At 45.6% G+C, this 15,933-nt stretch overlaps 1 protein-coding gene and 1 non-coding gene across 2 annotated transcripts; both read right to left on the reverse strand.

Annotated features, from left to right (window-relative positions):
• Positions 1–3,069: 3,069 nt before the first annotated feature.
• Positions 3,070–4,161, reverse strand: LOC135378789 (uncharacterized). Its single transcript, XM_064611877.1, has one exon. It carries the CDS (start codon positions 4,159–4,161, stop codon positions 3,070–3,072), a length of 1,092 nt encoding a protein of 363 aa, XP_064467947.1.
• A 4,959-nt stretch (positions 4,162–9,120) lies between these two features.
• Positions 9,121–9,192, reverse strand: Trnap-agg (transfer RNA proline (anticodon AGG)). Its single transcript has one exon. It is a non-coding gene; the product is annotated as a tRNA-Pro (tRNA).
• Positions 9,193–15,933: the final 6,741 nt, after the last annotated feature.

Below are 15,933 nucleotides of genomic sequence, written 5' to 3' on the forward strand. Positions count from 1 at the left end.
CCGCTCCAGGCCACTCAGACGGAATTTGCCTGTAAATTGGCACGGGAAACAAGGTATCTATCAAATGGGCTGCCAACACTTTCTTTGAAACCGAAAAGAGGTAATCTGGGGTAAACCTGACTTTTAGAAAGTTGACGCAGTCCACGACCTCCTGATAAAACCCTGTCAACTGCAAGCCATGCTCGTGGAAGCCAATATATATATCAGGCATATAGTTGTAGGCTACTGCTCTCTTCACGGCGTCTAATAGGGGGTGCACAGACTGCCTATAAAACCAGAGTCTCATGATTAGCTGCTTTACAAACAAGTGCTGTAGACCTAAACCTCCATCCTTGACTTTCTTGAAAAGGTTTTCTCGGCGCATTCTTTCAAATGTTGAGCACCATATCGTGGTGGCAAACACGCGATGGCATGCATGTACGATTTTACGGGAACACTGAAGTACTTGCAAAATGTATACCATTTTCGCCACCAAAAACACATTGCAAACTGAAGCCCGCTGGAATATTGACAGTTCCTTGCCTCTCCAAGTGAATGCATGCTTTTTCATCTTATCAATTCTTTCTGACCACATCCTGTTTGTGTTTCTACTTGCGTGTAATGGCACCCCCAGGTAGTCCGGGTTGCTTGTCTGCCACTTGATATCGCAAAATATTTGTGGAGTTGAACCCCAAAGCCCACACCATACTCCTAAAGACTTCTCTTTGTTTACTTGAGCTCCAGAAGCTGCACAAAACAAGTCGACCTGCTCCATTATTTTTTCGACACTTCTCTTATCTTTCACCAAGAACGCAACGTCATCTGCATACGCCACAACTTTAACTTCAACACCACCCAGCTGAAAGCCATGAACGTCATACTGACAGATTACGTGTCTACACAACGGTTCTAAGTACAAATCGAAAAGTAAAGGCGATAAAGGACAACCTTGCCGGACCGAAGCTCCAAGCGCAATCGGGGTGGCAATGAATCTATTCACCACAAGGCTCGTTGCAACTAGTTTGTAGCACAACTGGATGCGATTTACAAACCTATCTCCCATGTTGACATGACGCAGCAATGCGAACAGGTATGTATGACAAACTCTATCGAAAGCTTTCGAAAGATCCAACTGTAGCATCGCCACATGCCCACCCTCATATCTGCACCAGTCCAACACCGTACGAACTATATGTATATTGGTTTGTATTCTTCTATTCTTGATGGCACACGTTTGATGTTCCCCTACTAGATGGGGCAACACAAATTGCAGACGTGCAGCAAGCACTTTAGCGAAAATTTTGTAGTCCGCATTGCAGAGGGTAATAGGCCTATAGTCAGTCACTTTCGGAGTGGACCCCTCAGCTATTTTCTTCGGGATTAATACAGTGTGCGACCTCCGAAAACTGAGAGAAAAAATGCCCTTTTCCTCCGCTTCTGCATAAAGATTAGGTAAATCAGGCGTGAGCAGCTCTACGTACTTCTTGTAGAACTCTGCTCCCAAGCCATCCGGCCCGGGAGTGCGGTTGAAAGCTAACTCTTTGATTGCATACTGTATTTCTGTTGCTGCAATGTCCGACCCTAACATTTCTTTCTCCTCCTCACTTAGCTTTGGCATGGTTGCAATGCACCTATTTATCAAACCCTCGTCAACTTTTCGTGCTGTTTGTCCAAACAAACTCTTATAGTAATCGACGAATATCTCCCTCACTTTCTCAGAGTCACCCACTACTTTACCCCCGTGCTCTAAACTTTCAATGCGCCTACTACGCGTCTGCTTCCTCTCTGTTGCCAAATAGCTTTTGTTTGGCGTTTCATCCGGCAAATATCTCTTTGTTCGACATCTAACTCTTGCGCCTTCATACCTATGTTCGCTGAAAAGGTCGAGCCGGAGCTCGATTTCCTTTATATCGTCAAAACATGTGCCTGGGTTTTTCGCCTCAAGCTGTACCAGACTGCGATGAGCTTCTTTCAATTTGGTTTCTTCACACATTCCTTGATATGCTATTATATTACTCCTCTCAATCGCGTAACCTCTAACCTCCTGCTTGAAGATTTCCCACTTTTCGGCCCAGCCTAAGGGATTCTCGGCAAGACATGCAAGCTTTCGTCGTATGTAATCATCGAAAACAGAGTCCTGTAAAAGCTTCGAATTCATTTTCCATAGCTTCCACGTCTTTGGAGTGCGTTTTGCCGTTTCGGGATTTCCAATTGTTGCCACTACGAGACAATGATCGCTGAAGTGGACTGGGAAGACTTGGTATTTCGTCACCTCTCTGAGTTTGTTGGCGGAATAGTATATGCGATCCAATCTAGCGTGTGAGTTCCTTTGGAAATGTGTGTATTTAATTGTGTCTGGTGTACTATATTCTGCAGCATCAATCAAATTATGAGTTTCTACAATGTATTGCAGACACTCGGCACTATCATCTTCAAGATTTCGGAACGTGGTTCTGTCACTCGCTGAGAGGACGCAATTAAAATCTCCCAGAAACACCATGTTATATTGGTCATCAAAATATTGTCTGGTCGATTCGAAGAACGCACAGCGTTGATTCTTATCATTTGGAGCATATACGACTAAAAACCTCCAAAGTTCCCCCCTAATGTCTACATCTAGCATTGCTGACCTACCATCTGCATCTACGGCATGGTATACATGGGTATAGGAAAGACTTCTCTTAATGAAGAGCATGACACCAGCAGAATATCCAATGGAATGGCTAACGAGCACTTCGTATTGATTCATGAAATACTGCGATAGCATTTGTTCGGTGTCCCGCTGCGACTCAATTTTCGTCTCTTGAATAGCAAGAATGTCAATTTGAGGAAACCCATCCAGTAGCCTTCTGAGTTGGTATTGTTTCTTTTTAGAGTTCAACCCTCTAACATTAAGGGTTGCAATGACCAAATGACCCACAGCCATGATTTCTATGCTTCAATAGTGATTATGTATTTACTTATCAAATCAAATCACTTATGAAATCACATTAGTGAACTGGAAGAGCAGCTTAAGCTTACCGACTTTTGAGGAATCTAGTTGCGCATCCTGCTAATACAACACTGAGGTAATCCAATCTCCCCAACACACTATGCTGACAAAAACCCAATATCGTCAAGAACAGAGCGGTCCACTTCAACAATCTTCGGAGGCATTGTCGCCGGCGCCGACTTCCTTCCCTTCTTCCTCTTTGGTGTGATCCAGAAATCATCTTCTATCTCTTCGGTCGCTTCATTTCCAGATCCTTCTAAACTCGACGAGGCTGTATCTTGACGCTCCTGGAGAACGCTTTTCTCCTCTTCTTGTTGAGGGTCACCCATTGCTGGTGCAATGGGCGTTCCTGCTTGGGAAGCTACTGTCGCCGCAGCAGGTGCAGCAGCAGACGAAGGAACAGGAGCGGCAACGGGTGCAGCTCCATCAGCATCGTCGTCGCATTCCATGTTGTGCTGACTGTCCTGGCTTCCATGTTGTTGACGAACCCTTGACGCGTATGTCACAACGCACTCATCTTCCTCGTGTCCAAAACGGCGACACGTTTTGCACCAAGGGGTGTGACATTGCTTCCTAATGTGCCCCACGCCTTTACACCGCAGGCACAATGGCGGTCGCCCTGGTATTGCCACAAGAACTTGACAACCGCACACATACATCTGGTGCGGCAAGCTGTCCGCAGTTACACCATTTTTCAGTGTAATTACCGCTTGCCGAGTCGTCGACTCAGCTCCTTCAAAGAATGAGTCCTTCCACTTTTCTCTGACAATGTTTGTCACAGCGCCGTATCTTTCAAGCGCTGCTTCGATTGCCTCGTCAGGTACATGTTGAGGGAGCCAATGCATTTTGATATGAAGCTCTTTCTTATGCCGATCAATGAGCACACATCGTTTCTCTTTCACCGCTAGTTCGCTGAGGCTAAGAAACTTATCCTTTGCACTCACGCTATTAAAGGTCAGGGCCCAAAGGTGGTTGAACAGAAACGGACCGACCGATGTGACCTCGCTCCGAACAACTTTGTCCTTCAAAGCGTCACTAAAATGGCCAATGTTGTATGGCCTCCCAGTTGGATCAGCATGTAGAAAAACGGTATTTAACGCTACAGTACCTGATGGAATCGTTGGCAGAATCATTTTGTAACCTTCATCCCGGCTAGGCTTAGCCGTAGTCGCCGCTCTCACGGAGCTCATAATTCCTGCGTCCGATCTGTACAAACAGAAGAAGCAGACTGCTAGACCAACGAGCCGGCTTTTTTTTTCCTTTATTGGTCAGTTTCAGAGTATTGTAACAACAGTAAAATTAACACAGTGATTCACACTTGAACCACGTGCACAAGTAAAATAGGTGGTACGCATACATACATACATGCATGCATGCATGCATGCATGCACTTGCGCCACAACTGCGGCGCTAAAAGGGGGCTGTACACTTCACAAGAATCTTTTCACAAACAGAAGTCAACCATTTTGGCACATCCCCCTTAATTTCTGCTACATCTTTGAGCTGCTTAAGTTCCTGTCGAACGAACATAAGTGGTGGTGACAATGGCTCCTCGTTTCTGTCAAGCACTCTGACTTTCCACAAACAGTACAATGCCACTATACATAACACATCGTATCTCTCCTCGTCTTTCCTTGTTATTGGCAGAAAACGCATCGTGTGAGGATTTATTCTCAGGTTCCTCCCCAGCAACATACTAAGGTCACTCCATAAAAACTGAGCCTCTGTACAATAGAGAAAAACATGCTCCAGTGTCTCTTGGACTTTACAAAATCGACAATTCGTTGTCCAAGGTACGAACATACCTTTACTCTCGAGCCATGTCTTTACTGGCAAGGTTCTCGTATGCAACTTAAAGAAAAACGTTTTGATTTCAGATCTAACACTCATTCTAGTAACTCTCTTTAAAATATCACCACCTGGCCAGCCTGCGGGTATTTGTCTATACATCGGTATAGGGAAAAGTGTGTCGACCAGATCAGCCGCAAGCTTTTTCTTCGAAACAGTAAAGACATACTCTCTTGAGAACCTCGCCAGCAAAAACCTGAGGGCTTCAACAACTTCATGATAAAAAACACTAAGTGCAATATTTCTCTCTCTAACAGCAACAGTTACGGTCGGTAACCACTCATTTCCTACACACTGTAGTACAGTCATCAGCAGTGGGTGCTTACTATCCCTAAAGAAGGTCAGTCTCATCACAAGCTGCTTGATAAATAAATGACTTAAGCTCAGACCTCCTTCCATAAGTGGCCGAAACAGATTCCCTCTTCGCATAGGCTCAAATGTAGAATTCCATATGAAAGTCGCACATATACGATGTAATATTTGAATATTTTTCCGGGAGCATTGGAGCACATGCAACAGATATATAAGCTTTCCAACAAAAAATAAGTTACATGTAGCGGCACGCTGAAAGATTGACAATCTTCTCTGCTTACATATATTAACATGCCTTCGTATCTTCGTAGCCCTTTCTGTCCACACGACATTTGTGTTTTTGCTGTGTTCAAGCGGGACACCAAGGTACGTGGTTGGCTCGGTTTTCCACGTTATTCCTTCAAAGCTGGATGGTGTAGAACCCCACTGACCTCCCCATATGCCCAATGACTTTTCCATGTTAAGCTTGGCTCCAGACATATCACAAAACCTGTTAATTTCGTTTAGAACAGCACAAACACTTTTCTTATCACTTGCTAGAAACACTAAATCATCGGCATATGCTAAAACTTTAACCTCAGTGGAATTCAGTTTGTAGCCAACAATACTTCTATTCTGTATGACACTTTGACAAAGCGGTTCAAGATACAGGTCAAATAACAGTGGAGACAATGGACATCCTTGCCGTACGGAGGAACGTAACGGCACTGGATTTGTACACTGATTATTTACAATTAATTTCGTTGTGACGTTCAAATAACACAGTTTGACACGATGCATGAAAACCGGGCCAAATTCTATTGCTTCCATTACTGTGAACAAAAAGAAATGGCAAACTCTGTCAAATGCCTTTGCCAAGTCTGCTTGCAGTACCGCTACCTGATCTCCATGAATTCTGCTAATGTCCAAGATCGTACGTAAAACGTGAATATTCGTCTGAATGTTCCTTCCTTTAATAGCCACATGTCTGATGATCACCCACAAGTGTTCCCACAACACACTGGAGTCTTGAGGCTAGTACTTTTGCAAACACCTTATAGTCCACGTTCGACAACGTAATTGGCCTGTAGTCCGTCACCTTAGGCACATTTCCTTCGGGCACTTTCTTCGGTATAAGTACTGTATGTGACTTTCTGAAAGAAGGGGGAAAGACACCATTTGCTTCCGCTTCTTGGTATATTCCCAGTAATATCACAGATACATAATCTTTATACTTGATATAAAAGTCCGCTCGATACCATCCGGTCCGGGAGCCCGATTCCTCTTCATTGTACTTATTGCCTGTCTAACTTCATCAAGGGTTATCTGTCTTTCGAGAATGTCTTGCTTATCAGTCGATAACTGCGGAACAAGTGTTGGTATACGTTCTTGAGCAGCTGAGTCTCGCTCATCTATCGTTCTTCCTATCAGTTGGGCGTAATATTTCTCGAATGTGTATTTTATTTGCTCTGGACTAGATATTATTTTTCCGTCTTCTTCGATTGCAGTAATACTTTTCATCCTGACGTATTCTTGTTCTTTTCGTAGGAAGCATTTGCTGGGCGCCTCGTCTGGCAGATATTGCTGTAACCTTGACCTCACCTTTGCCCCTTCATATTTGTAGTCTGCTATTAAACTTAGTTCCAATTTTATACGCCTCATCTCTTCAGAAAATTCCCCAGGATTTCTTGACTCCATTTCTATTAGTTTTTGCAGTGTGCACTCTAGTTCTTTTTCACGATGTTTTGCCTCGAAGGCGAGTGTATTGCTTCGTTCTATTGCGAACGCTCGTAATTTAAGCTTGAATTCTTCCCATGCTTCGCTCCAGCTGGATTGTCCTGTCATGATTTCCACAATCTCGTCTTTGATAAAGTTTGTAAATTTCTTATCTTCAAGGAGTGTGACGTTTAGCTTCCATGTTTCTCATCCATTTCGTTGTTTCCGTTCCGGTCTGTCATGACTAATGTTACTGATACAAGGCAGTGGTCGATGAAATACGCTGGGAATACTTTGTACTCTGCTACGCGCATAGAACTAATCGGCGTCGCATATATTCGGTCCAACCTTGCATGAGACTTATTTTGAAAATGAGTATACACAACACGTTTCCTTGGGATTTGTTCCACCACATCACACAAGCCATAATGTTCGAGGATCCCTTCAAGCGCATTCGTTCCCTCGTCGTTGTCAACTACGTTGTTAGTGCGGTCACTCTCACGCAAAGTGCAGTTGAAATCTCCCATTAATACGGTCTTGTAGATATTGTTCATATAACTTCCAAGCATTGTAAAGAACGCTATTCTATCTTGTTTTTTGTTTGGCGCGTACACATTTATGAAGCGCCATTGTTCATTATGGATCAAAACGTCTAACACTGCCAATCTTCCCTGATCATCAACCATGTGTGCGACAGGCTTGAAACAGTCCAACTTCTTCAGAAGTATTACGCAGCCAGCTGAATGGCCTACTGCGTGACTTACAACCACGTCATAGTGCTTGCTGAAGCAATTCGACACCAATATATCTGTTCCCTCTTGCGTGCTGATTTTAGTTTCCTGTACTGCAAGAACGTCGATGTCAGGAAATCTTTCTAGGTATCGCTTAAGATGGTATTGCTTTTTCCGGGAGTTTATTCCCCGTACATTTAGTGTGGCAACTGTAATTACCCTTGCCTCCATTTTAGACGCCTCTTGTGGGAAACCTCAACTGCTGCTATCCGTGAATTCACTACATGGACAGGAAGCGCATGTCTTCCAACTGCGACGAATCCGTATACGCTGCCTGTGGCTTTAGCGAAGTACTCTCATTCGCCTTTCGCTTTTTCTCTCTCACCAGATTCCATCCATGGTTTTCGTTGTTTTCAGTAGTTTCAGCGTTACTGTCCTTGCCGCTCCCTTTACGCTTCTGCGCACCATCAATTTCTCTCATTTCTTCATCGTTGTACTGTTTTCCCACCATGTTTCCTGCTACATTAGCTGAACTCTCCTCATCTAGAGAGCCACTGTTTTCCATGTTGTTGGGCACACCCCCCGGCTTCCCTGATTTGTCTTCTTCCACTACATACAACTCGCACTGAGCTCCCTCAGGCTGGCGTACTCGCGATGCATACGTTTTTACACCCTCATCTTCCTCGTGCCCAAAGGTTCTACATACTTTGCACCAAGGAGTGCGGCATTGTTTTCGAATGTGACCTATTTGTTTGCATCTCAGACACATCGGTGGCCTCCCTTGCACAGCTAGCAGCACTCGGCACCCCGCCACGTACATTTGATGTGGCAAATGATCAACGGTGATGCTCTCTTTCAGACGAACCGTAACCAGTCTTGTTGTTGAGTCAATTCCTTCAAAGAAGGAATCTCTCCATTTTTCACGACGAATTTCCTTCACATCTCCGTAAGTAGTTAGCCCTATCACAACAGCTTCATCGGGCACGTTTCCAGGGAGCCAGTGGATTTTAATTTCAATTTCTTTCTGATTCGGTTCAATGATGATACACCTTTGACCTTTCACCTGAAGTTCTTTCTGCACCAACAACTTTTCTTTGGCCTCTACGTTGTTGAAACTGATAGCCCACACGTGATTATACTGATACAAGCCAAAGTTTGATATATCCTTCTTATTCACGACATGCCGCAGCGCTTCACCAAAATGGTTTACGTTATATGGTCTCGCTTCTGGGTTTGCGTGCAGAAATAAAGTATCCTGCGTTACGGTACCTGTTGGAACAACCGGCATGATGACTTTGTAATCCATTGTATCCTTCGAAGCAGATTCCTTTCCGTCGTTCACCCGGCTAGGCATAGCCATACTATTCGCTCCAGCGGAGCTCGAAGCATCTGCGACCGTACTCATCGAGCACCGGAAGCAGAATCCTGACCAACGAGCCGGCGATTGATCGCATTCTAGAACTATTACACAAAGTCATCGTTATTCACAGAGAAAACATGTAGCCGTCAAGGGGTGGAACTGACGCTTTATGAAGCACATCAGACAATCCAACACAAAATAGAGGGCTCGTTCGGGATTTGAACCCGGGACCTCTCGCACCCTAAGCGAGAATCATACCCCTAGACCAACGAGCCTTTTTTTTTTTTTTCCAAAATTCTTTATTTGTGTATTTACATATGTACATAATACCGAATTTCTTTTCGGCGTTTATGCCTTCATGGCACTGAAATGCAGCTTGCTGTTCACAGGCATACGCCCTTGTCAGTCTTTCAGCAGAGGTAGAAAAACAGCTGTCACTTTTAGGTTTGAGCACGCAATGCCGAAGGGTACTTCTGTTCCCTCGTACGCTGTCGCGTGTGCTTGCTCGCCGTCATGACCCATATATGTAGCAAGTTTGTTTTCTTTTCCTGGCCCTTCTCTTTTCTTCACGGACCATGCGCAGCTTGTTGAACTTCTCTATCTGTTTAACTATATGTTCCCATCCTTCCGGTGCCCTCTGCGGTTGGTCTTTCAGGATTTCCGCTAGCCTTCGGATCTTGATGAAGAAACTGTCCCAGGCCTCAATGGTATTTTCGTGCTTATGTTCTAGCGCAGTCCTCGTGCTCCAAATAGCTTGTAGACCTAATATCAGAATAATTCGTTCTGACTCGTCTTCCCTCTCAGGCCTCAACGTTTTTAGTTCCAGCCAGGCAGGCCTCATAGACTTCCCTAGTGCCTCGCCGAGATCTCCCCAGAAGAAGAAGGCAATCTTGCAACCCAGGAAAACGTGTTGCAGCGTCTCTTCTTCGTCGCATAGCCCGCATTGACTTCCGCGAGGTAGCGAAAAATTCTTTTTCACCAGCCAGCTATTTACCGGGAGCGTCTCCGTGTAGAATCTTGTGAAGAAGTTCTTGGAGAAAGTGCTGACGGGCATTTTCCTAACCTTCAGAAGGATGTTGTTGGCTTCGGTGCCTTCTTATATCCTATACAGTGGAGTCGGAAAAAGGTTCTTCACGGAGTCCCAGTAGAGTTTCTTCCTTGTAACGCTCATTAGATATTCCCACGAGAAGTGTTGTGTAAAGAAGGTTATGGCTTCTCTAACTTCTTTGTAGAACGCCAGCTCTGGTGATGAATTCACTACTTCTTTCGATGTCACGGCCCATTGTAAAAGATAAGAGCTGCCAAGGGTTTGCATCGCGGTTCTGAGTACAGCATTCTTCTCGTCGCGGAAAAACATGAACCGATGAACCATAATCTTTATGGTGATGTTGATTAGACCAAAACCTCCATTCTTCACCGGCAGGTGCAGGTTGGTGCGGCGCATTCGCTCCATTGAGGAACTCCACACAAAAGTTGCGAATAACCTGTGAATCTTTTGGATAGTTTGCGCATGACTTGGTGTCACTTGAGCTTTATATAACACTATTGGATACAGAACGGTGTTGCAAACGAAAGCTCTGTTGAGGTATGTCAATGTTCTTCCACGCCAGAGTTGTAGTTTGCCGTTGAGAAGCTGCGTCGTGTTGACCCATCGGTCCTTTCTCATCTTGGACAAGTCCATGTCAACTCCTAGATAGCGCTTCAGACTTTCAGTCCAGTCTGTTTCCAAGTACCTGGTTGGCCTCTCCTTCCAACAACCTAGCCATGCCCCTGACGACTTGTTTAAATTGAGCTGCGCTCCCGACACCTTTACGAAGTCCGTTACATGATTCATCATCATACTGAGGTCTTTGCGGGATGAAGCCAGTAGAGCTACGTCGTCCGCATACGCCATCATCTTAACTGCTATGTCCGCCAGCTTAAAGCCTTGTATGCGTTCATCTTGGACTATGCTCCTGCACAAAGGCTCGAGATAGAGCGCGAATAGCACCGGGGATAGCGGGCAGCCTTGTCTCACTGAGGATTCAACTTTAATGCAGTCAGTCAACATTCCATTTATCACTAGTTGTGTACTGATGTCTCTGTAGCATATTCTCGTCCATCTATATAGGTAATCTCCAATCTTGCATCTTTTTTGCACACTGAACAAGTACGGGTGACTCACCCGATCAAACGCTTTGCTTAGATCGAGTTGAAGAATCGCGAGACACAGATTCTCTGAGCTCTTTTCAAGCAATAGGCAACATGGTGATGTACAAAAACCTCCTTGTGCAGAAGTCACAGTGCCTTGCTGGTAAGGTAATTAAAAATGGTCTCTCTTTAACATTCTGCTGGGTACCCAGTCATGTGGGTATACCCGGGAATGAACTCGCTGATGCAGCTGCTACAGCTGCTCTTTCATCTGAGGTGAATCATTTTGATGTACCGTCCCAAGATCTCCGACCTACACTTATGAGGGCCATAAACAACAAATGGCAACAGCACTGGGATACACTGCACAGCAACAAACTTCATCTAGTTAAGCCCACCATTGCAAAACGGACAGAGTGTTTTAACAGTCGTCTTCATGAACTTGTTTCTACCAGGCTGAGAATTGGGCACACGCATTTGACCCACAGTCATCTCCTCCGCAATGAAGAGGCTCCGCATAGCATGAGATGCGACGAGACGAAATCAGTCCTTCACATGCTCATTACATGTCAATCATACGACGCACACCGACTTCACCATTTTCACGGATTGTACACATACCATACACCTCTACATCCCTCCCTTTTGCTGGGGGATGAGGCTCTTTTACCGTTTGAACGTGTTTTTAACTTCTTTCAAGACATTGGTATTTTACCTGCATTGTAGTTTTTGTTATTTGAGTTTATGTTCTTTGATACTCTAACTGTAATGTTGTGTTTTACTAAATCACTATACTTTTAGCTTGTACTTTTCTTACCATTCTCTTGGCGCATTATGGCCTTCGTTGCTTATGCGCCATGAAAACCCGAATCATCATCATCATCATCATGTGTTGCTCCATAATGACCATCAGTAGCAGACAGTAGGATCTTCAGGTCTCCCCATCTGCTGCTGGTTCCTCTGTTTGTGTTTGCTGAAAAGACTGATGGAAGTGAAGCGACGGACAGGAATTGCAACTGAAGTCATGAAGTCACTACCTAAAATATGCAGGCATACATAAGTTGTCAACGTATATGCTCACCTGGTCCAGGTAGCACGGTACATGTGATGCTTCTGTTGCTACCTCTGCCAAGGTGGAAAGTGCCGAGACATCCGGCGTATCAAACAGCTCGAGTGGTGGCACTGGCTCAAGCATCTGGTCGTCGTCCGAATGAACTGTGTCTGCACCTCCATCAGCAGTGCTCTTTTCAGCAACTTCAGCAGCCAACGCTGATCGCTTCTGCCACCTTTGAAGGCATCAAAGTTACGTTGTATGATACCGTCCAGTGTGTACTTTCAGTGGCCATACCTCTTCGCTCGGCGCAAGGGGCTGGCTTTCGATAGACTGCAGGGAAGATGGAAGGCACATACGACGGGTGGCTTTCGACGTTACTTTTGCAGTTGTCCACAAAGTGGTCGCTGCAGATGCGCGTTGTTGAGGTCGGCATCCACGCAGACCCATCTGCACTGTTAAATTTAAAGCAAGATGCCTTTACACTTCTTCGTTTACAATACATGTATTCACTGCATGACCCTCTGAGATTTTTGAAATTGGGTAAGTTACATGCGTTCTTTAAACACAACGCAAAATGCTGTTCTATTCGTGAATCAGTGCCACTAACTACAAATCAATTTCACTAACCATACACAAATGTGCCACTTGTCATCTTTAAGAAACGGCTACCACTGACGACAACACCGCAAAATAAGGTCCAACCACTGCCCAAAAAGCGGTACAAGTCAATGACACCACTCAGCTTGTGCACACATGCAGCAGGCAGTTACAAGATGTTATGCCTCTGCAATATCGTTCTACCGCTGCTATCTATGCGCCGCAAAAGGTGTAGCCTTCACTATTTCACAAGTCCTGCTACAGCGACAGCAGTACCATTTTCAAAGCTCCCTTGTTCCAAAGAGCGCGCTTGGCTGGAGCCATTCGTATTACCGATGTATAGCTTCTTGGTTCTTTTTACCCGCTCCCCAATGTAATTCCTTGTGACCTCAGGGTAAATAAACAATCAAAGAGGTGCTCACTTCTGCCGTCGGACTGCAGCTATCCATCTTTCCCGCCTTTGTTTCTCCCATGGTCTCCCGGGGAAGCGGTAGAAGACAACAGGCCGCTGACGGTCACGCCTTTGTCCTGTACAGTTGTGGCATCCAACTACGCAACAGTACTGGGGCCTCTCCCTGCATTTTCCATGAGGATTCTCCGGTGGTCTTGGAGCCATACCGTCGCCTGACGCGCAGAAACAAGCTTAGAAACGGCCAGCGGCTATGGCGGCTGTCGCGCGTTCACGACCGCGTAATGGAACGTATGACCGCTTGGGTGCGATATGGCGCTGCGATCGGCCTGGAAAACTCGAGCGTTACAGGCCTATGTGGTCCATGCCACACTATCGGAATACTATATGTTGTTTATTAATTTTTTTGAACTGGTTTATCACCTTTCACAATCACTACAGCATTAGATAAGCCACACAGCTCAATCGGTTTAGATAAAGCCACAGTGTGAGAACTAATGCACCCGTCCCCTAACGTTTTAATGTTCAAAGCCTCTCACAATAATAAGCATCCATATCTTTCTGGACCTCAACAAAAATTTGATCAAATCATTTTGTGGATCAAAATTTTGCCACACACCTTTTACATATCTTAAGATACGTGGATGAATCGGATGAAAGGATTGATCGGGGGGGGGGGGGATGGAAGGAGAGAAAATAGGTTTTGGAGGGCGCTACACCTGGTTTACAGTTCACCATGAAGTTGGGACAAAACGGATGTATTCAATTTTTAGATATTCGAATTCATAATCAGAAAAAGAGGTCTTTGTTGGGAGTAACGGCAGCGAATGGACAAACCGTTAACCTCATTTTGTTCTGACATGTGAATATTCGTGAAAGGTACAACCAGCCGCTAGCGTGTCTTCCCATTTCGCCTGTCCCATTTTGCCTAATGCTTTTTAGCGGATTATCTTCGCTTTCCCTTAGCAGGTTCACATGCCCTGAATTGCAGCTTGCAGGGGATCCCATTTGGCCTAATGTATGCAGCAGACAGTCCCACTTCGCCTACTGAGCCGTGTTACGTGAGAAAGAAGGCGGTCCCCTGGCGTGCTGCCAAAAGTCAATTTCGCATCTTCATAGAACTTTACACACAACCTTGTTGGTTTTATTCAAGCATACCCTTGTGTTTAGGCTTTTTTTTTAGTTCTTCCTGAAAAGTAAATGTGAGAATTTCGTTATTCTATATATCGGGCAGTCAAAGGTGATTATGCATTTCCACATCCCTTTGCTAGTTCTATTGAGGCTCGTGTTAATCGTGGGGTTTATGCAAACCAGTTAAACATGCTATATTTCGTATCTGTGTATCAAACCAATCAGGTCTGTATGTATAATGCATATTACACTAGGATTTGTTCCCTAATCTGTTCGCTCACAAATATAGGCCGTGCAAGAGTGAAAATATCGTTTTTATTTAATTTTTTTTTGAAATGAAAAGGGCAGTTTTCTTTTCGGCACTTCAAAATTCTTCAAAATTTGCAGCTCTATCCAATATGCATTACATGACCCACGGCATCGAGGATCACATCATATTCCGTTCGCCATTCTGAGGTTGTATTTAAAACAGCTGCAATTTTTCATCGATGACGCGGTGGGCCCGCCTCCTGCGTGGAGGCATGTGGCCGGAGGCAAGCATTGTCTGCTGTTTCTCGTTTATATTCTGGCCCCTCTGAAGAAGTTGTACCATTTTATACAAATTGACATGGCTGCTTTGGGCCATCGCGTTCGTTCTGTGGTGCCATTGTAGGGGCTAAGCTAAAGAAGTGCTCGCTACAACAGCTGAATCGGAAGGTTTATTCGACCGGGCAAGGCCTGTGGAAAAAGGAAGAGCGTGATAACGCGCCACGAGAAGGCGTGGAGCCAACTTGGTCGAAGCGGGGCGCCACGGGGCCTCCCCCCTAGACTCTGAAGGAGCGATCGGCCCAGGACACACGCTTACAGACTTGAGCGCTTGCCCTGGCGGGAAGAGTGGTCTTGTGACAGTAGGGCTTCAAGAGGGTGGAGGACGCTCGCACAGTGAGGAATAAAGCGGCAATGAAAGTTGACGAGTCCCAAAAAGCGTCGAAGCTGGCGCACGGACTGCGGTCGGGGGAAGTCGGCGATGGCGGCGACTTTCTGCGGAAGTGGCGATACGCCAGCATCGGAGACTTGGTGGCCAAGGAACTCCAAAGAAGAGACGCCAAACTCACACTTCGCGACATTCACTACGATGCTGCATACTACTGCATAAGCGCAGCGAGACGCGAAAAGAGTAGACGAAGGTGTTTCATATGTTCAGCAGGGTCCCGACTTGCGACAAGGATGTCATCTATGTACGCGAAGACGAATGGGAGGTCTCTGGTTACCGTGTCTATAAATCGCTGAAACGTCTGCGCAGCGTTGCGAAGGCCGAACGGCATGCGGAGGAATTCGAAGAGACCAAACGGGGTGGTGATGGCCGTCTTCGGAATGTCCTCGGGAGCAACTGGTATTTGGCCTTCGATCGATACCTTCGATATGACCTTCGATAAGATCGATCCTTGAAAACGTCTTCATGCCGTGGAGATGGGCCGTAAAATCTTGCAGACGTGGCAGAGGATATCGATCCGGAACGGGAACAAGGTTCAGAGCGCGATAGTCCCCGCAGGGCCTCCAGTCCCCGGTCTTTTTGGGGACCATATGAAGAGCCGAGGACCAACTAGCAGAAGAAGGTCGTGCGATGCCGATGTCCAGCATGTGTTGAAACTCAGCCTTCGCAATTTTCAGCTTCTCAGGAGCCAGGGGACGCGGACGGGAGAACACTGGTGCACC

This window comes from Ornithodoros turicata, chromosome 1 (assembly GCF_037126465.1).
Source record: "Ornithodoros turicata isolate Travis chromosome 1, ASM3712646v1, whole genome shotgun sequence".
Classification (NCBI taxonomy): domain Eukaryota; kingdom Metazoa; phylum Arthropoda; class Arachnida; order Ixodida; family Argasidae; genus Ornithodoros; species Ornithodoros turicata.